Source organism: Lissotriton helveticus, chromosome 12 (genome assembly GCF_964261635.1).
Source record: "Lissotriton helveticus chromosome 12, aLisHel1.1, whole genome shotgun sequence".
In the NCBI taxonomy this organism is placed as follows: Eukaryota; Metazoa; Chordata; class Amphibia; order Caudata; family Salamandridae; genus Lissotriton; species Lissotriton helveticus.
In genome coordinates this window covers 7,346,329-7,367,151 of record NC_136073.1, presented here as the reverse complement: position 1 = coordinate 7,367,151, position 20,823 = coordinate 7,346,329, and the positions used below count along the sequence as shown (strand labels likewise).

Genomic DNA, 20,823 nt, shown 5'->3' with positions numbered 1-20,823 from the left:
TACCCTCAGGAGAAGGACTCCCTACCCTCAGGAGAAGGAATCTAAATCCTCAGGATAATGACTCCTTACCCTTCGAGAGAAGGACTCCCTACCCTCAGGAGAAGGATTCCCTACCCTCAGGAGAAGGACTCCCTACCCTCGGGATAAGGACCTCCTACCCTCAGGAGAGGGACTCCCTACTCTCGCGATAAGGACTCCCTACCTTCTGGATAGATACTACCCCTTGGGATGGGCAGAGTCTACGCTTAGGATGTGGATGCCCTACACTCGAGATACACTGCCCCACTCTTGAGATGAAGACAGCCTACTCTTGAGGCAAGAACGACCTACCCTCGGATGAAGATGGTCTGTCTTCGGAATGAGGACGAAGTACCACAGGAACAATGACTACGTATCGTGGGACAAAGAAGACGTTCCTTCTGGATCAGGACCATCTATTCCTAGGCTATGGATGACTTACCCTTGGGACAAGGACGGACAAACTATTGGCAGAGCTCAGATAAACTACACTCGGGATGAATATGACCTACCCTGAAAAGAAGAATAACGTGCCCAGAGAATGAGGCGCACCTACCCTGAGGATGAGGATGAGAAGGAGTGAGCTGATGAGGAAGGGGAGCAGGCTGCTGATGAACCAGCTGAGCCACAGCATGCCCCGGCTCAGCCCCATCACTTTCATGGTCTCCTTCAGCCGCGTCTCCTTCTCTCGCACCACGCCCTTGATGATCATGGCCACAGAGTAGATCCACGCCAGCGTCATGAAGAGCGGCATGGATCGGTTGAGGACTCGCAGAAATCTGTGCCGATGAGAAGGAGAAAGAGGGTGAGGAGGAGATGGGCGACACAGAAAGAAGAGCGTGGAGAAGAGAAGGGGTAAGATCAAAAGGGAGAGCAGAAGAGTAGGAAGACATGGAGAAAATGTGATACACAAAGTAGGGAAGAGGAAGGAGTGCAGGAGAGGGTGAAGAAGGAAGAGATGACCGAGAAGAAGAAATCAAGGGTGAAAGGAAAAGTAAGAAATAGATCAGACTTACACAAAATAACAACATATAAGAACTACACAACAACACAGAGACAAGACGTGTACAATATGTGATCACTGAGCCCTGGAACAGGACTGCCCCTGTTCTATTGCACCTTTCACACTTAGGCCCCTGAAACAACATGTGTTACTACTACAAAGAACAAGTCAGAGGGGCTGGGGCTCACATGTCATCCACGTAGCATGGGTAGGGCATCTGCTGTACGTAGGCTCCAGTCCGCGCCTGGGTACCGGTCACGGCCCGTATGACCGCCTGCTCCACCAGATCCTGGATATAGACGAAGCCCCCCCAGACGTAGCGCATGTCATTGAACGGATCCGCAGCCGGTCCTGGGTCCCAGAACCTGAGGAGAAGAAGACAGAAGGAACTCAGCAGGATGAACAACTACAAGAGGCGCAAGGAGCTGTGTACGGTCCCTGGGAGACCACGAGAGGTGTACCAGTGCTAGTGATGTCAGGGGAGCTGCTATGGACCCTCTGTCTCGGATATGGGGTTCTGCTACAGTCCCAGATGTGGCGGTTCCCCCTGAAGTAAAGAGATCTGCTGCAGTCACATGGAGACAAGCGTCTCTGTTGCGCCCTACTCTAGGAAGTAGCCGAAGGCGCGCCAAAGGTAAGCACATCCATGGTCGAAACATGACCAGCGCCAGCCACCCTGCTCGTTTCTCTCCAGGTATTTCTATGTCATCTGTTCTTTTAAAATCATGTAATGAGTCTATTCCGCACTGTGATTGCACTTTCTCTCCAACTTGTATTGATGGCCCTTTGTCTTGTCTTAAGTGCAAAGCCGTTTTCGGAGCCTCGTGGACCCCTCCTGTTACTGCCCAGGCTTCTGCTGGGAGGTCACTAGTAGTTGGTCTTATTAATGCTTGTTCCCTGAGCGAATGTGTGCAAGAAATCTAAGATTTGATTATTGGATTTTATTTTTATTACGGAATTGTGGCTCAAAGAGTGGTGTAATCCAGACATTGCCCATGCTTTACCTCTGGATACACCTCCCTGTCTTTTGTAGGTGGCCTTAATTATCGTCCCTCAGGCCCAGACCCTATTTTTTTTGTATCTTTCGGAGATGCGTTACCTCCTCTTGTACTTCATTATGCGCATTTCACAATTTTGGGATACTTTAACTTCCATCTGGAGTGCAGTAAAGATCCTGGGTTAGCGAACTTTACTGAGACCTTAAGTATTGTTGGTCTTCTCTGATTGGTTGCTTCCTCCACACACACTACAGGTCACATCCCCGATGGGGTGGGATCCAATGACCCAAATCTGGTGGTTGATTCCCCATCCGGCAGGCCTGCTCTGACCACATGCTGGTTCCTGTTAGAATTCGGCTCGAGCCAGACAGTCTGCCCTCTCTTTCCTCGGTGCCAGGCCCCCAAACTTCAGGGAAATGGGTCAAGTTTCTGGCTGAACCCAAAGCTCTCCATGTGCTTATCCAGCTCCACCCCTACATTTACAGGGAACATCGTGGAGGATGTCTCACCCTTTAATAACTGGATTACCCATACAACTGATGACCTAGCCCTGGTAATCTCTTTTAAGAAGCACAGATCCTATACACCAGCCCCATGGTATAGCCAGGCCATAGTGGAACAATTTCTCCGCTGCAAGCAACATGAACGGAAGTGGCGGAAGGCTTATAACGCAGAGGACTTGCTTCGTTTTAAAATGACATTGAAAACCTATCATGGTCAGATTAAGTCCGCCAAAAAAGTCTACCTTTCCATTCAGATTGATGAAGCCCAATCCAATAAAAAAACACTTTTAAGATATCTAAATCGTTTCTACAATCTAAAGCACTGGCTATGGAGATCCCACCCTCTCGAACCTTATCTGACCAAATGTCTGTATTTTTCTAATAGAAAATATGAGCCATTCAACGGGGTTTTACAATCCTCACTCCTCCGATGGGCGATATGGTGATGAAAATGTACAGCAGACATGGCGCACTCCCAGAGAGCCACACTCTGAAACATAGAGATGTACAGCAGCTCCACTCTCAGATGTGGAGAGCTTCGGGAGAGACGCTCTCTGAGATGAGGACTGAAGTGCACTGACAGACCTATGTATATGTCGCAATGGATGGAAGGAACAGCGTACAGTGTCAGAGTGCAAGATCACAATGAATTCAGTGTCTAAGACACACATCAAAAGTCTGCATAGCACAGCATTCGATCAATGCCCGCACAGCCATAAAGTGGAACTAGCCTGGTCCATATGATTATTATTTTGTTTTAGGTTATTATTCCTGTACATGATTATTGTATTTACTCCCCTTATGTCACCATGCTCCATCGTAAGGCCCATTCCTCGTTCACCCAGGTTTATAAATGATATGTTATGTGTGCACTATTTGATTCAATGCCTATTAGATTCCCCATATTAGACTCATGTTTTGATTTGTTACCTTCCTTTCCCTCAAATTGTAAAGCGCTCTGATATCCTTCGGGATCAAGTTTGCGCTATATAAAACTCTATAAATAAAATAAATACCTGGAGGCACAGATCTATGTCTGCTTGACAGTGACCTGGGCTGCGCCTGCTTTGAACAGACCGGGGCTATGCCTGCATGGAACAGACCGGGGCTATGCCTGCATGGAACAGACCGGGGCTATGCCTGCATGGAACAGACCTGGGTTACGCCTGCATGGAACAGACCGGGGCTATGCCTGCATGGAACAGACCGGGGCTATGCCTGCATGGAACAGACCGGGGCTATGCCTGCATGGAACAGACCTGGGTTACGCCTGCATGGAACAGACCTGGGTTACGCCTGCATGGAACAGACCGGGGCTATGCCTGCATGGAACAGACCGGGGCTATGCCTGCATGGAACAGACCGGGGCTATGCCTGCATGGAACAGACCTGGGTTACGCCTGCATAGAACAGACCGGGGCTATGCCTGCATGGAACAGACCTGGGTTACGCCTGCATGGAACAGACCGGGGCTATGCCTGCATGGAACAGACCTGGGTTACGCCTGCATGGAAGGGACCTGGGTTACGCCTGCATGGAACAGACCTGGGTTACGCCTGCATGGAACAGACCGGGGCTAAGCCTGCATGGAACAGACCGGGGCTATGCCTGCATGGAACAGACCGGGGCTATGCCTGCATGGAACAGACCTGGGTTACGCCTGCATGGAACAGACCGGGGCTATGCCTGCATGGAACAGACCTGGGTTTCGCCTGCATGGAACAGACCTGGGTTACGCCTGCATGGAACAGACCTGGGTTACGCCTGCATGGAACAGACCTGGGTTACGCCTGCATGGAACAGACCTGGGTTACGCCTGCATGGAACAGACCGGGGCTATGCCTGCATGGAACAGACCGGGCCATGCCTGCATGGAACAGACCGGGGCTACGCCTGCGTGAAACAGACCGGGGCTACGCCTGCGTGAAACAGACCGGGGCTACGCCTGCGTGAAACAGACTTGATCTAAACCCTGACACAGACCTGGCCTAAATGGGTCCGGCACTGACCTGGTCAATACTTTTACAAGACTCACCTGGATTATTCCTGTGTGTCACTGACCTCTTCTATGGTTGCACAGCAATGACGTGGCCTACACCTCCATGCACAGGCCTGGTCTGTGTGCCTGGCACTGATCTGGTCTGCACCTGGACAGCATTGACCTGGTTTACGCCTGGACAGCACCGACCCGGTCTATGCCTGTACCCCCACTAACCTGGTCTACGCTTGTATCTCGCTGACCAGGTCTATGTCTGTACCTTCCAACCTTGTCTATGCCTGTACCCCCCTGACCTGGTCTATGCCTGTACCCCCTGACCTGGTCTATGCCTGTACCCCCCTGACCTGGTCTATGCCTGTACCCCCCTGACCTGGTCTGTGCCTGTACCCCCCTGACCTTGTCTACGCCTGTACCCCCCTTTCCTGGTCTGCACCTGCTCAGCAATGGCCTGGTCTCTGTCTGCACCCATCTCCCTTCAGAGGATCCCTCTCTCTGCTCACCTGTCCTTGATCTTGTTCGTTCTAGTGACGTCATCGATGTCCATTCTGATCTTAAATGTGACGTGGCTCGGAGGCGTTTCGTTGGCCGGGGCGGTCTGGTTATCAAGATTCAAGAAAACCACCCCGCCCCAGAACTGCCTCTCTTCCAGCAGCTGCAGGGCCCGCAGGACCAGGCCTTCTTCAGAGGGCACAGCTTCGATCTTATTCAGGGAAACGCACTGAGGAGAGATGGGTACAAGGTTACGAAGAAAGAGGAGACGCTTGCTTTTATCCCAGGGATTCTGCAAGAAGCCCAGAAAACACATTGCAGGATGAAAGGAACACACGGCTACCTCAATGAACCGGGAGAGCGAGGCGATGAGGCGGTCCACCTGGGCGAAGGCGTCTTTCCACGTAAAGCTGCCATCACCGGCGAGGAAGTCGGCTATGGATGATGCGTTCCAAGAGCTGTTGGCGAGCCTCTGATCCACCAGCCGAGCCACGGGTGAAGTCTTCAGCAAGGTCTGCCATGAAAGAAGAAGGAGGGAAGGATGTGAGGACAGCACTGGACCACAGACAAGCGAGGGGAGAGATGCAGGCGGATGACATCTGCATGAACTTCCATCAGTGGGTCAGTCAAAGGTGAGCCTGTGTGTCCAAGGCAAACTAACTTGCACGTGAATCACCCCAGCCTCTCATGAGATTGACCCATCTGGAAATCTTGACATGTCCCCGAAGCCAGCGCACCACAGCCTTGCATCAAAGTGACTGCAGCCACAATGCAGCAAAGTATTTCAGGAAATTATAAAACTCATTACGAAGCAATCCTCACCCCTAACCTGATGGACACATGCGTTGCATTTGATTCAAAACTTTATCCAAATTTCTCAAAGACAAAGAGGCACAAGTGTCACAAAGCCACATGCCTACCACTGAAGTCAAAGCGAGACTGCACAAAGGGGACAACAGTAACACCCTGGATCTCTCCTACCACCAGCCTCCGCGGGGAGGGTAAAAGTGACCACTCGAGTTGGTTGCAGTGCAAAGAATATGAAAAAATGAAGCTCCCCCTTAATCAACATGAATCATTCTAGACAACAAGATACAAAGATGCACAAATAATGGCTGCAATCACTGTACAAATGAAAGAGAAGAGATTGTCTGAAATATACAAAGAAACCTAAGATGTTTATACATCTAACACTCTAGTAGCCCATTGGCACAATTCAAATTGGTTCCAGACCTTTTTCCTGAAGACTGCGCTGTTTACGCCCAAATGTCACTATGGACCAAACCAATCAACTGTAATCAAGCGGCTAGAAGCAGGCTCTGGAGAGGATTCTTCACTTCACACTGGATCCTCCTTCAGACACTGCCTCCTCATCCTTTGGAGCTCCCAGAATGACCTATTCACACACCAACCACATAATCTTGTCTCTTTTCAAACCTTCCTTCCTTCCGCAACACCAGCTCCATAGTCACAAGGAACATTATTTCTTATCTCCTGGCTCCAATTTCTCCTCAGTATCACTGGGCAACTTCAAGAAACAGAAATCTGCTGTGTTCTGGGGCACGCTACAAGGTCTACTGCAAACATGAGCCTTCTCTTCGACAACAGCCGACACCCAGCGTCAGACTGTATGCAACCTTTCCCTTCACTCGTTAACACCTTCATCAAAGGCTTGTGATGTGTCCTCGCTTCGGAATGTGTTCACCAGATAAAAGACTGAAACCTTTCCACTGCTCAGTAAAGTGATGGAGCTTCAGGCGGGGGTGTAAGTGATTTTAGACCAGGGGTACATCCAAAGAGGTTCAATGCCTGAGCAAGCAGGCTAGAAGGTGACAGGAGTGCACCCAGAGTGCCCGCTCGCCTGAGGCTGGAAGGTGACAGGAGTGCACCCAGAGTGCCCGCTCGCCTGAGGCTGGAAGGTGACAGGAGTGCACCCAGAGTGCCCGCTCGCCTGAGACTAGAAGGTGACAGGAGTGCACCCAGAGTGCCCGCTCGCCTGAGGCTAGAAGGTGACAGGAGTGCACCCAGAGTGCCCGCTCGCCTGAGGCTAGAAGGTGACAGGAGTGCACCCAGAGTGCCCGCTCGCCTGAGGCTGGAAGGTGACAGGAGTGCACCCAGAGTGCCCGCTCGCCTGAGGCTAGAAGGTGACAGGAGTGCACCCAGAGTGCCCGCTCGCCTGAGGCTAGAAGGTGACAGGAGTGCACCCAGAGTGCCCGCTCGCCTGAGACTAGAAGGTGACAGGAGTGCACCCAGAGTGCCCGCTCGCCTGAGGCTGGAAGGTGACAGGAGTGCACCCAGAGTGCCCGCTCGCCTGAGGCTGGAAGGTGACAGGAGTGCACCCAGAGTGCCCGCTCGCCTGAGGCTAGAAGGTGACAGGAGTGCACCCAGAGTGCCCGCTCGCCTGAGACTAGAAGGTGACAGGAGTGCACCCAGAGTGCCCGCTCACCTGAGGCTGGAAGGTGACAGGAGTGCACCCAGAGTGCCCGCTCGCCTGAGGCTAGAAGGTGACAGGAGTGCACCCAGAGTGCCCGCTCGCCTGAGACTAGAAGGTGACAGGAGTGCACCCAGAGTGCCCGCTCACCTGAGGCTGGAAGGTGACAGGAGTGCACCCAGAGTGCCCGCTCGCCTGAGGCTAGAAGGTGACAGGAGTGCACCCAGAGTGCCCGCTCGCCTGAGGCTGGAAGGTGACAGGAGTGCACCCAGAGTGCCTGCTCGCCTGAGACTAGAAGGTGACAGGAGTGCACCCAGAGTGCCCGCTCGCCTGAGGCTGGAAGGTGACAGGAGTGCACCCAGAGTGCCCGCTCGCCTGAGGCTGGAAGGTGACAGGAGTGCACCCAGAGTGCCCGCTCATCTGAGGCTGGAAGGTGACAGGAGTGCACCCAGAGTGCCCGCTTGCCTGAGGCTGGAAGATGACAGGAGTGCACCCAGAGTGCCCGCTCGCCTGAGGCTGGAAGGTGGCAGGAGTGCACCCAGAGTGCCCGCTCGCCCGAGGCTGGAAGGTGCCAGGAGTGCACCCAGAGTGCCCGCTCGCCCGAGGCTGGAAGGTGTCAGGAATGCACCCAGACTGACCACCTGCTTGGATGAGCAGGGTACTGCCTCCTCGCCTGAACCTACAAGGTGACCTATGGTGGTGGAAGTGACTATAGGCGAGGGATACGGCTCATTTACCTGGTGAGCACCTGCTTACTTACACACTCACCCTGTAAAAGTCTGTCAAGTCCCTCGTAACAGGAATCCTTTGCCTACAGCTGTACAAGATGGCGACCCGTTGCAAGTTTCTCCAAGGTGGAAATGACAACATGCAATTGGACTTGTATGTTTGCTGCAGAGGTTCCTTCAAAAGAAGTTTTCCCCTGCCTCGGTGAACCCCCATCAACCCACCTGGACCTTTCTGCCGCTGCCGCCTTCACCTTGCATCAGTCAAGAGCCTACATACATGTGCACCATGGCTAGTTGCTGGGATACATGCAAGCAGGTGCACTCTTTCTACACACTCCATCACATTACATTGCACACAAATTGCAGTTGTTATAAGATTCACATGTCCAAAGGCACCGTAAGCATGTGGGAGGGTTGGAAGGACGAACCTGTCCTTCGAACCCTTCCACATTCTTATGAATACATATTCCAGCGGAATCGTGTGTGTGAAGGCACTTTAGAGGAACCACTTCTGCACACCCACTACATTCTTGCCAAGAGAGAAATGGCTACACAGACACTGACTGTAAGTAAGACGATCTCCCGGCTACTTGTCATCCAGGCCTGGATCTGCCCCCCGATCTCCGCCCAGGCGTCCTTCACTTCCCTCAGCAGCGCCAGCTCCTGGAACGTGCGATTCACCTACAGGAGAAGGGAATAAGGAGATGAAGCAGAGTTTATGTGGTCCAAAGTGGACACTTTTTCATTTCACAGCTTGTGGGCCTCATGGGACTTCCCCGAGCTCGAGGGACTTTGGTGAGTTTGTGGACCAGGCATGGCGTTGCTACAGGATTACTGACCCCAACAGACCAGAGATGGCTCACGCACAGGTTCACGCCTCTCATGAGATCTGTGTTGGCCTCTTCGGGGACACTGGCACAGGGAATCCTGGGAAGGATGGGCCACAACCTCATTTCCTGAATGTGGCTCCACACACCTTATAGGATACAATACTAAATCTAAATCTAAAAAGGCCATCCCAGCCATCTGACACCTTGAAAGAGATCAGCAGCATGTCTGCGTCCACCAGGTCAGGTAGACAAAGATGCCATCAACTGCATTCTGTGACCTTGTGGTACTTGGTGGCTGATGCTGCTTGTCATTAACCTATAGTGGCCTACGATGATCACATATGACCATCACGAACACGTGTGTGAGAACGTACATCACTTCCCTGGCATGCCCTGGGGTGCTCCAGGGTGACCGCCACTGGCCTTCGCGGACATGGAGCCGCACAGAATGAATCCGTTCTCCCTTCCTTCACCAGGTGAGGCCCAGGGCGATTATTCAGATCATCAGGGACCTGGAGGGATACAGTGAACCTTCCTCCTCTCCTTGGCCAGGGTTGTCTCAGGTTGGGCATTCCTAACTGACTCTGTGAGGTGCCAGATGACCCATGGGCACAGCCTGCGCTGCCCGTCCTGCAGCCTGCAGGATCGCATCCTTTCGCCCTGAATGCACACGTGCATCCAAACTTTGATACTTCCTCAATGTCACTGACATTGATAATTGACCAATCATGAAGTTACAGAAGCTTAGCGCAAGGTGGTGTGACCACGGAGGGTGTGTGGATGGACGTCTCACCTCAGTCATGATTCTCTCGGTGACCGGCGTGATCGGGGTGTAGAGGATTCTCCCCAGGAAGAGTGGTTTTATCCCCCTCCAGATGATGCGTGATAAGGGGTTGGACTCCAGGGTTGCGATGATCTCTTTACAGTGAGGAGCTGTGAACAAGGCAAGTGAGAGTTCAGCAATCTTATAACATTTGATCTCCTTGACGTCAAAATCTACAGCTTCCACCCGCTAATCGTCACAGGAAAATTACTAAGTAAATGTTTGTGCTGATGCGAACTGCTCAACTGAGAGAATAACGAGGTATGAAATGTTAAAAGGAAAATGTGAGAAGGGATGGGACAGCGGTGTCAAGACTAGATGCTCTGAAGGTCTGTTTAGACATTTTCATGATTGCCTGAAGAAAGGGCGACTCCTCTGAAGCCACAGCACCACCCTGCAATGTCTGTGACAAGTGTCTCCTTAAGAGGGTCCCAGATAGGAAGAAAACTCACAAAGGATAAACAAAATCATTGAAGGTATTAGCAAGGCACCAAACCAGCCCTGAAAGCAGGAAAGAACAAAGAGCCAAGCGAGAGAATCCAGAAACAGAATCCAGTAGATGTGGAAGAAAACATCAGAGGCAGATGTAGTAGCAATAATGCAAGGAACGCAGCATAAAACGAGGGCACAAAGTGAAAATACCCAAGTATTGATAACTTCAGCAACAAGCAATGCAATCCTCTAGCAGGTGACCATGGGGCGAGCGCAGCCGGGACTGAAGGCGCATGTCAAGCCCTAGGGCTCTGGGGATTGATTCCCGCAGGGCCACGGCTGCCTCGTGGTATGTTGAGGCAGGTTGATGGGAATCAGTAATGGCTGCTTGAAGTTCAGCCAGCCTCTGCTCAGAGGTGTGGTGTATGGTGAGGGTGCTGGTGGATGAGGTGGAGTTCATGGTGGTGTTGATGCAACAATGGTTCATTGGATGGGCAAATGCTTCAGTGTGCTTGTTTAAGTTGCCCTATTAATAATAAGAGAACTTTGCGGAGTTAGGAGTTGCTCTGGCATCGTCGACTCTACCTAAGAGTAAGGTCCCCACGTGTTAGCTGAAGACAGGAGTTGTGGTCACTCTGATGGGCAAGAATGATAACGGCCATGGAGAGATTCCATGGGCCTGCTGGAAGGTTTACGAGGGTGGCAATAGTTCTACCAGTACTTAAATTGCAAAAGAATAATCTGGGAACTAGAACTACAAGAGATAGAGAGAAAGAGAGATGAGTGATTGAAGGATGATATAGGAATATATAAAGTCCACTTATGCATTTAGGCTTCTGGGCGTAATAGCAAAGTCATTAGAATAGACTGAAAAGAAACAGAAAGAAATCCTCAGCAGTATGAATACATTTTCAGGGCCTGAAATGCTGAGTGTTCTGGGGTAAAACACAGCGTGAAAGGGAGAGCGCCTCACAGCGAAGGCAGCACAACTCTCAAGTAGACACCACCCTATCGTGCCTTTCTGAACCCTGGAGCGACTAGCAGGAGATGGCAGGGTTCTGAATAGGAAGGAAATAGAAAAAATATTATTCAAAGGCAGAGAGCAGGAGCCATAAATTGCCAAATGTATTATACATAGCGCTTTGGATTGAATCCTTTGTTGAAGAGGTAACCAGAAAAAACAACCGGAACACTCAGCAATACTGTCCTATGTTTGAGTTGTGTGGACAGCAGAACAATGAAATACTGGATCAGTTGAAAGGCAGTGAGCTTCTTGAGTACTATTCATTCCAACACACGGTGCATTTCCGGAGTCTAGGCGGAAGCATGCAATCCTTGTTATCACGGCCTGCGCAGACCAAGGCAGCCATGGTAGGATTTTCTACAGAATTCTAAGTTGAAGAAATGATACCGCTGTTAGCACTTTACTCTGACGGTGACCATGTCAAAGATGGCAGATACATCTAAACAGAGTACCACAACTGTCCCTCGGTGTCTTAGCTCTCAGCTCATCCTGGACAACTGGTGAGATGGACTCGGTTCAAAGCACCGACGGGAAGTCCACCAGAGACCAGCCTAGCCAGCTCTTCCCTTGATGTGGTCTCTGAACCAGCTGACCAAGAACATTTTAAAGCAAGCCTGCCATGAACGGGTTTATTACTCCCACGTGTCAGCACTGGGATCCTAAGACAGAAGATGTTACTGACAGGTCAGGAAGTCACACAGCTAAATCTCAAGGACACCAGGACGGACCGGTGGGGGTGGCATCTATTATTTCTATCAAGAAGCAGCATTTCTCCCCCTTTAGGAAGCTGCAGAGCTAAGGTAGGAGACTGATAAATGAATATAACCCAAGTCCAGATAGAAGGTCTGCTTTTCAATGCTCCCACTTTCCCTCTGCCTGCTAAGAAGGGTTCTCCCACTCACGCCTAGTGGTGAACACCAGGCTATTGCTTTCACTCTTGCTGAGCTCAGAGTATATGATAAAGGGACACCGCACGCTGTATTTTCTCAGTATTGGATTCATTTTCTTCGGTAGTGCCAAGATTTCTGTGAGTTAACATCAAATGAGAGCTTCTCTTGCCTGTTTTGGTGCCACCTTCTATGTGGTACTGTTGGAATGGAAGTGGTGTGGTTGGAATCCTTCCTCCCTTTAAAGGTCAAACATCTTCTAACACCACTAAAAACGTCAACTGCCTCAATGTGCAGAAGACTCGGGGACTAGAAGGAGGGCTTCCTTCCTGGGAGTGGGATGCAGCCCTCGTCTCAGCTGAATGAACGTTGCACCCTGAAGCGGGATGCTGAGACCAGGTGTCCGGCACAGCCACGAGCATAGATCTCTCCAAGAGAAGCAAGCATTGCAGAGTAAAGAAAAGGAAACTACACAGCGCAGCGACAACAGAATTTTGGCGGAAAGGGAAAATGTGCAAGTGCCTCACATATTACTGTACTAAGGCAGACAAGGGCCACTGCCTGGCAGAGGCTTACAAAGGCTTTCATCTCCTGCAAACTAGTTTGAATATCTCCCAGACATAAAGAAAATCTAGAAGCATTATTAATGGGGCGCTGTTCGCTACAGCTGGTGTAGAGCAGCAGAGAACAAGCTCAACTCCCAGCCGCCAACACACTTCATTCAACCTCGGGCATGCATAGTATTAACACCTGAACCATGCGGAGCAGCGTCAATGAGCACTGACGAGTCTTGAGCAGGTCACGGAAGAAGAAAGGTTCAATCGAAGGGGCTCAGAGCGAAGCCCTCTCTGAGCACTGGTTCAACTGAGCGCGTAGACCCGATACTACAAACTCAAATTCCCCAAAGTTAAAGTGTTTTGCACAACACCAGCTACTGTTCTTATGCCACCAGTTCTGTTTTTGGTCCAGCTTGAGTTCCAAAAAGCATAGCCTCGGTCACTCCTCCCTGAGTGGTCAGTTCGGCTATTTCTGCACCCCCCCCCCCCCCATTCTGAACCAGAACCTTTAACCCAGGGCCCAGCCCCCCTCACCTGTGGAGTTGTCCTGCGATGTCTCCCGGTTCTCTGTGCCGCTCCGGTTCAAGAAGGCCTTGATGTCGTTGTCTTCGTACCAGTTCAGTGATGGTATTTTAAGCCCACCAGAGCCCTGAGGCCCGCAGACAATCCGAGAGACAGCTTCAAACACCCCTTGGGAAGTGCTGGCGTTGCGCTGCGTCAGGCCCTGCACCTCCTTCTGGAAGTCGGGAAAGCTGGTCATAGCAGGAAGCTATAAGGAGGGAGGAGGAAACAATGCAAAATAAATAGGACAGCATTTACTATATGGGCTTTATATGCTACAGGGACCATGACTGGACAATTGACCTCCACATGATCTGAGTGTTGTAGCCAGTGAGAGCATGTCTGTCCCATGACGCCAGGACGCTCAGACGTGGTTATGAGCCCCATGGTCCCTGCAAACAACTTCAGTGCACACATGTCTATAGGAGGCCTCTTATCTACTCACTGCATCTCTCTGTCCTCCAACTCATAACTGACACTTGTATACTGAAGGTGGATGAGCCGATTGTCCCCTCATTTCTGATGGCATCAGCCATATTGAACCCTTGGGACCCGTGAATCCTCAGCTCTGTCCCTTCACTGCCTCTGGGTCTACACTCCATAAAGTCACACACCTGGAACTCACTCGATCTGCGTCCGAGCCGCTCTGTTCTCTGGTTCAAAAGAGGCGTTTAGCTCCTGTGACCACCCGCTCTGCTACTCACATCTAATTCCCAGAGTTCCTAGAGTATGTGGCCCCTCCATGCTGCCCTCTAGGTACTCAAACCCGACAGGGAGAGCTTCCCATGCTGCACTCTAGAGCATTCAACGGCTTGCTTCTGCAATCTCTTCGTGATGAAATGCTGGATCTCCAGCCAATCACTTTGAGAGTGTCAACTACTGCCCAAGGACCACCTCTACTCTGAACTGCAGATATCACCTTCATTTATATGAGCCTGAGAGGTCATGCCTTCTAAGACCCTCAGTCCAGAGCAGGAGACCTCAATCCTTCTCCATGAGCCATGATCCAGACCCCCAGAGCTCACTGTGCTGCCTTCGGAGACCCTCACTCGATGAGCCATGATCCAGACCCCCAGAGCTCACGGTGCCGCCTTCGGAGACCCTCACTCCATGAGCCATGATCCAGACCCCCAGAGCTCACTGTGCTGCCTTCGGAGATCTGCAATCCAGAGCAGGAGTCCTCAGTCCTTAATCCTGAACTTCAGACCCCTCCATGCTGTTGTCCCCTCAATCTTGAATGTTGGCGCCCCCCATGCTGCCTTTGAGCCTCATTATCCTGAGTGTGGGAGCCCTTGCTGCTCTCCTCCACGCCCCTCAGTCCTGACAGGTGAGTCATTCAAGCTGCTCTCCATGAGCCGAGCTTGTTTCTAGACACAATTTGAGAGCCTACTCTCGTCCTCTCCATACTGTGAGGGTCTGACGGGTGCTTCTTCTCTCTACCATCCTGCTCTAGACCCCCCCACTGTCCTTATGAAAAAAAGAAGTTTAGCTGGCGCCAGTGTTTTTTTTATTTTATTTTAAATTATTTATTTTTGGTATTTGTACATATACATATAGTACAGAGGGATATCTTCGTATGGGTAACCATTCTATGTGGCACAAGGTATGGGGTACATGGTAAATATCTCCTTCATTGGTTATACAATTGTGGTAGGTTGAGGATACCGTAAGAGAGGATTGTGTGAATAAGTATAGAGTACAGATAGAAGGATATCACAGGAGCAAATCCTATAGTATACCACCAACGGAGCTGATGTCGTACCTCTTGTGCCAGACCCTCTGCTCCCTGAGAGAAGGCGTCCAAGGCCTCCATCACCTCCTCCGCAGCATCCGCCTCAGACAGCATCCTCTCCTGTGTGGGGAAGCGAGTAGAGATGGTAAGCGGTGACTTTAAAGGTCAGCTGTACATTCACGCTAATGATGCTTACTCTGACAGACATGTACGGTCTAACATTACACGGCTAGCCTAGAAAGAACGGGAAGTGCTGATGCTTCTCCTCTGTCAGTGTTGAGGTTCTGTAATTCTCGAGTCTGACTCCATTTTGTTCTGTGCCACCATTTTGTGTTGCCCTCACGTAGGCCTGTAAAGGTAACCTGGCGAACAAAGTAGCCTGGCCTTCTTAGTTCATGTGTACATTAACTAGGTTTCTTTTTGACTCTGAAATGAACTGTAAGAAACTGACCTCTTCACCTGAAACTGACCTCGCAAAGCCAATTTCCCTGATCGATCTTTCTCTGAGATTGCCAATCAATGTTCAGGACATCGTTAACTTTTTAGTTTCCTTGCACATGCCTTATCTTGTTCAGCATGTGTTACTATTACTTTTTTTATGTTTCTTCATTACATGGGTTATGCTTTCAATTATAGGTTTGTCCGGCTTGTGGAGATTGAATTTGGGACATTCCTAATAATTAACTTTTGGGTTGGGATACTGTAAATTGAGTTTTTGCTAGGTGATACTTTGTTTGAAAATGTATCTTATTGGCTAGAATCTTGTGCAGTGGGTGTACATTTATAATGTGAATATTGGGTATAAAAGGAGACGTCGCGCCTCAGTAAAATGAGCAGTCTCCTGAGAATTTACACCGTGATGTATTTCTAGGATCACTGTTACTAGCTGCAGCTAATAAACTTGGTCTCTGACGCCATCCAGAAGTATTCCGTGTCTTTGAATACCAAGACAGGTGAACTCAAAGATCTTAAGCGTGCCCCTGACGCCGCTGGGTTAAACCCCGGTTCTTCAACATTCTCACATGCACTGAAATAAGCAGAATCTTCTCCACTGTGAGTGGTCCCAAGGCACTAAAAGCAGCAGCAGTTGCTAAAATATTTCTGTGATTTTCGTTTGCTCCCTCATCAATGAGGCCACCATTTTGGGGTACAGGCAGTAATAAGAGTCAGAGAATGCTTTGGGTCCCCCTAGCCTCTTGGTGACACTGGATCCCTTAACTTTATTAAGGCAACAGTGGTCCCTTACAAATAATAATGCTTAATCAATAAATATAGACAAAGTCGTTCCTATATTTGAAAACGACATGCCCAGCCGGGCAGAGGTCTTGATATTTACTTTTCAGTCAATGTAAAACATGAATAACACACAATATACAAGACGGGGCACGAGCCTGTACCCGGTCAATCACACAAGAAATATCAGGACAGGGAACAATTAAAGGGAACAAACAAAAGGGCTTAGGCAAGAGCTAAACGTTCTGTAAACGTGTTAATCGCACAGTTTTGATTATAAAACAGAACAATATTGACACCTTCACACTTTTAAAGGGCAAATAAATCATTCCATGTGTGTAAGGTGCTCATAGTTGTCGACGGCGTTTCGATCCGTTTAACACATTCCACGGATCTCATCAGGACATTTAATGTATGCCTAATAGTAAAGCAGCCTCATTTGCCAGGAGGGAAGCCAAGGGGTTCAAGGCTTACTGTGTACCCGATCACAGGAATGTCCAGGCGGGCTGTTGCTGTGACCTGTTGGGGTCAGCTTGGATTCGATTCGGGTAACAATGTGCTTGTGTAAGAGTGAAGAAGGGCCAAGGTTTGGTCAGTCAAAGAACGTCAGGCGGACCACAATCTGGAATATAGGGACGTTCAAGATAGTCTGGTACGATAACCGGTAGTAAGGATGCAGTACTGCTCAATCGCGGATCCCTTAACCGCGCATGGTGCAAACATGCTGGCGCTGTGGGAGCACTACAGTGAGTCTTTAAAGCTGGTACCCTCTGCGGGGTCAGAAAGCTGCGCAGAATGCATGGACAGAAGCCGTCAACTGACCATCTCTCAGTATCCCGGCGAGAAACGTCTGGATGCAGATATCCTTACATCTTTCACCATCACACGCGACCACATGTCTGTAGGGTTTCCTAAGGATTCCCAACCTCCAAGGTGTAATATTATTCTGAGTTTGCTCTCAGGAATGGTTAGTTCTGAAGAGCCTGGGAGGGTTTCAATACCGTCCTGTTTTTGTGTGAAGTGCTGAAAGAGCAATTCTTTCATGATATATCCATGTTTGGTTGATTTCTTGTTTTTGCCGCTCATCGTCTGGAGTATGGCGTGAGGGCTGTGAGAAGACGTTTGCTGACTTTGTGTGGTTTGAACAATTCTCACACCCAGTTACATAAACCTTTGCCACTCTTTGGTGCCCTTACTCGTTGATAAAGCAAATAGGACAAAAGTCAGAAGGGGTATAAAATCTGAACTCCAAATATGCAAAGATGATGTTGAGGTACAGCTGAGGTACAGCTGTAGAACAAGTCCATAGCTATGGTAGAGCTGTGGCGTGGGCTTCCAACAATCTGAGCCTTGTGCTCCTGGTAGACAGACCAATCCTGCCCCCCCCCCCCCACACACACACACACACACACACACACACACACCTAGTACACGTATGAAGGGGCCACACTTACCTGTACCAGACGGAAGTAATCAACCTGTGAGAGGAAGGTCCGCTCCATGGCCAGCAGGCTGGACTCGGGGAGGGCGCAGAGCGCTCTCTGCACCTCAACGAACGTCTCATTGTCGCTGATCACTAAAACCTGAGACAGCAAAGAGGTGCTGCAGACCACCTCTTTCAAGGGCACCCCCATCCGAGCGAGAGACAGCTGGGAAAGAAAGGAAACACCAAGGGTGGACGTGTCAACAAGCAGCCACCAGCAGATGGGAAGCCTAGGGTAGCCTCCCTTGTACACATTATATCTCACAGGCCAGACAGGAAAGGAGCCCGTCGCAGTCAATGGCAGCTGCACTGCCACCGTTTGGGAATCCATTCTAATGAGCCCGACAGAGGAAAAAACACTTGGTGCAATAAAAGGCAATGCTGTCTCTAAAGAAAGAAGAACAAAATTAAAAAGAAATTCAAGGAAGATGACTAGAAACTCTTTGGTAAACCTTAGTACTGTTGAAGTGGTGTTGGGTGACGTTTTCAGTGCAATACAAATAAATTAGATAAATACTGGGACAGGGCAAATGCAGAAGCCACCAATGCCACGCGCCGTAGGCTCCATCTAGCTTCCTCTAAATAGTGACTGTTGTAGTCGTCTACATCCGTTCTCCAGTGATGACACGCCAGAAAGGATCTACAGATTGCACACTCGTGTTCTCTGATGGCAGTGGGGAACTGCCCCGGGGCACACCATCAACCTCCCGGTTAAAAAAAATGAAAACAAAAATCCTGTTCTAATTATTGGCGCTTAAACATATACTTACCCTCCTGAACAACAAAGCTAGCCATCAACCCTTTTACAATTGTGTTAGATTATATTAAATGATTTACTGTATTGCATTATTAGTTGTTATCCATAAAAAATCAACATGAAAACGTTGGAATGAGGCCAATCTCAGCCACACCTGCGCACAAGAGACCTTTACACTTAAACAGATCCCAGTTTTCAAGGCTTCGAGCTAGACACACAATCAGCATTTCCAGGACAGTCTTCCACAAAGAGCAGGAACCACTGTTCATGGTCCCTCTCCACTTCCTTTGAGGGGCACTTTTCAAGCCTTTATCGAGGAGGGATAACCCACCGAAGAGGATCTGCCTTAAACTCTGGCACTTTGATGAAGACCATGTTCATACTATGCACATCCCGTATGTGACATGAATGTGACGGGTGTCGATTAGCCATTGGATTCCAGCGTACCCAGCCAACTCCCAGGGGTTCCGCTGTCGACTGGATCTCAGCTGGTAATTCCAAGTGACTATGTGCTCTAATGCTCAATGGGTTTGGTCATTCGAATATATTTGTTTTTTCTAAGTGCATCCTTACCTAAGGGGCAGGTAGATAAACCACAGACCCATGATCCTAAGATATCACCTTCCAGAGATACTCACAATGCGCGGCGTGAGCTGAGCCTGCAGAAGGGTCTCCGCTACCCCTGGAGGCAGAGAGGCATTCGCCTGCAGGAACTGGGAGAAGGTCTCCTCGGACTTTAGAAGGTTCTGCAGAATCCACACTGAAACAAAGACACAAATATTTTAGAAGGATTCAGAGGGAAGAGAAAGGATAAGGAATGGACGACACCTCTCAGAACAAGAAGAGAGAGAAAGACAGAGGGTTGGAACAAGAAGAGAGCAAGGAAAAGGGAAAGAAAAAGAGACTAACACAGGGAAGGAAGGTGGGAGGGAAGAGAGGACGCTGAGAGAATTGAGGCAGGGCTAGGAGAAATATGAAAAGGGAGAAGAGACAGAAGACAAAATAGGAAGAGGGAAGGAGTGGAAGAGGAAAAAGAGCACAACAGACGGACATCTGAGCACACCGCACTCCTCCACCCCATGACCAGCCTTCTTAGGTGAAGATCTCTTCTGCACTCTTAATTTTACCCTCCAAAGGACTGTCACCCCTCTGTCACAATTTTAGGAACGAGACAGCTCAGCTCCTCCTCAACTCTAAATGAGGCCTCTTGGGGACAGCTGACTTCTGCACCCATCATTTAACCACTGAGGGACAACTCGCTCCCCTGCTTTCGATTAAAATCACTGAGGGCCCCCTGCCCTTGTCCAGTTCAGGGCCACAAAGAGGCTGCTCACTCTCACTGCCCTGATTGAAGCCCCCTTTGGGGCTATTACCTCCTAAGGGTGAGGAATTTCTGACTCTGGGCGTCAGGATACCTACTGACTGACGCAGCAGAGTCACTACATCGCGGTCAGTCCATGCTGAAGCACTTACTTCACGGTAGTGTGAGAAGGCAGCATGTACACACTAAAGGTTAAGTGGCTGCCATCATATTCTCTGAAGAAAGGCCAAATAAAGAGGGCGAACAGTCCTAAAGCGCTGTGTGCAGCATCTTTGGGCCTATTCGGCATGCCACTAGACCGGTGTGGCCCCAGCCCAGAAAGGTGATGAAAAGCATTGCAATGGAAGCATGTTTGCTGTTTTGCTTCGGAATTATGATCATCTTTCCCGGTTGGACAACATGCTGCCACCTCATGACTTTTAGTTGAGGATGGTGGGCGTGGCTAGTAGCCGCCTGGTCACGCTCAACAAAGGTGGGTCCTTTCTTCATACATTTAGGGCGAGATGTACAAACATCTAGTTGAGCAAGCAGACTCGTAGGGGTTGCAATCCATGCGACTCGCTGACCTGACAAACACCAGCACGAAGACATGCCTCCCATGGCAATCCGCTGAAATATCAAAACTGGGCTGATCGCTTTTGGTACCAAGGGAAGAGCGCCCCCATCAGCTCTTAAAATCCCCCAACTCACTGGATTAGGAGTGACCACTCAGAGAAGGCCAGAAATCCAGGATTTTTGTCTTATTCTGAAGTATATCTTGAGCACTGGGTACTGGCTACTGTAGGGCTGTTCCTATATTACTAGCAGACTCGGACCCTTTCTATCCTTCCAGTTCCACAATAGAAGCCCAAAAAATCTTTAGGACACTCTTCAGGTGACAAAATATCCTGAAGTTTGTCCAATTTTCCACCTCTAAAGAACAGACCATGAGGTAGATTTACAAACATTTTGTGGTGGGTTAACGTCACAAAAGTGAAGTGAAAATTGACTTTCCAGTGCAAAACTTGTTTTGGG

At 49.8% G+C, this 20,823-nt stretch overlaps 1 protein-coding gene across 1 annotated transcript in view; it reads right to left on the bottom strand.

Moving 5' to 3' along the window:
• Positions 1 to 20,823, bottom strand: part of ABCA7 (ATP binding cassette subfamily A member 7) — a 198,065-nt gene that overhangs the window by 127,425 nt on the left and 49,817 nt on the right. The window contains exons 6-15 of the mRNA XM_078670677.1: positions 19,127 to 19,248; positions 17,703 to 17,897; positions 15,046 to 15,135; positions 13,257 to 13,491; positions 9,793 to 9,932; positions 8,734 to 8,850; positions 5,354 to 5,524; positions 5,022 to 5,239; positions 1,210 to 1,386; positions 575 to 797 (exon numbers count right to left, since the gene is read on the bottom strand). Of these exons, the coding sequence (XP_078526803.1) occupies positions 575 to 797; positions 1,210 to 1,386; positions 5,022 to 5,239; positions 5,354 to 5,524; positions 8,734 to 8,850; positions 9,793 to 9,932; positions 13,257 to 13,491; positions 15,046 to 15,135; positions 17,703 to 17,897; positions 19,127 to 19,248 (1,688 nt within the window). The remainder of the gene's footprint in view (positions 1 to 574; positions 798 to 1,209; positions 1,387 to 5,021; positions 5,240 to 5,353; positions 5,525 to 8,733; positions 8,851 to 9,792; positions 9,933 to 13,256; positions 13,492 to 15,045; positions 15,136 to 17,702; positions 17,898 to 19,126; positions 19,249 to 20,823) is intronic.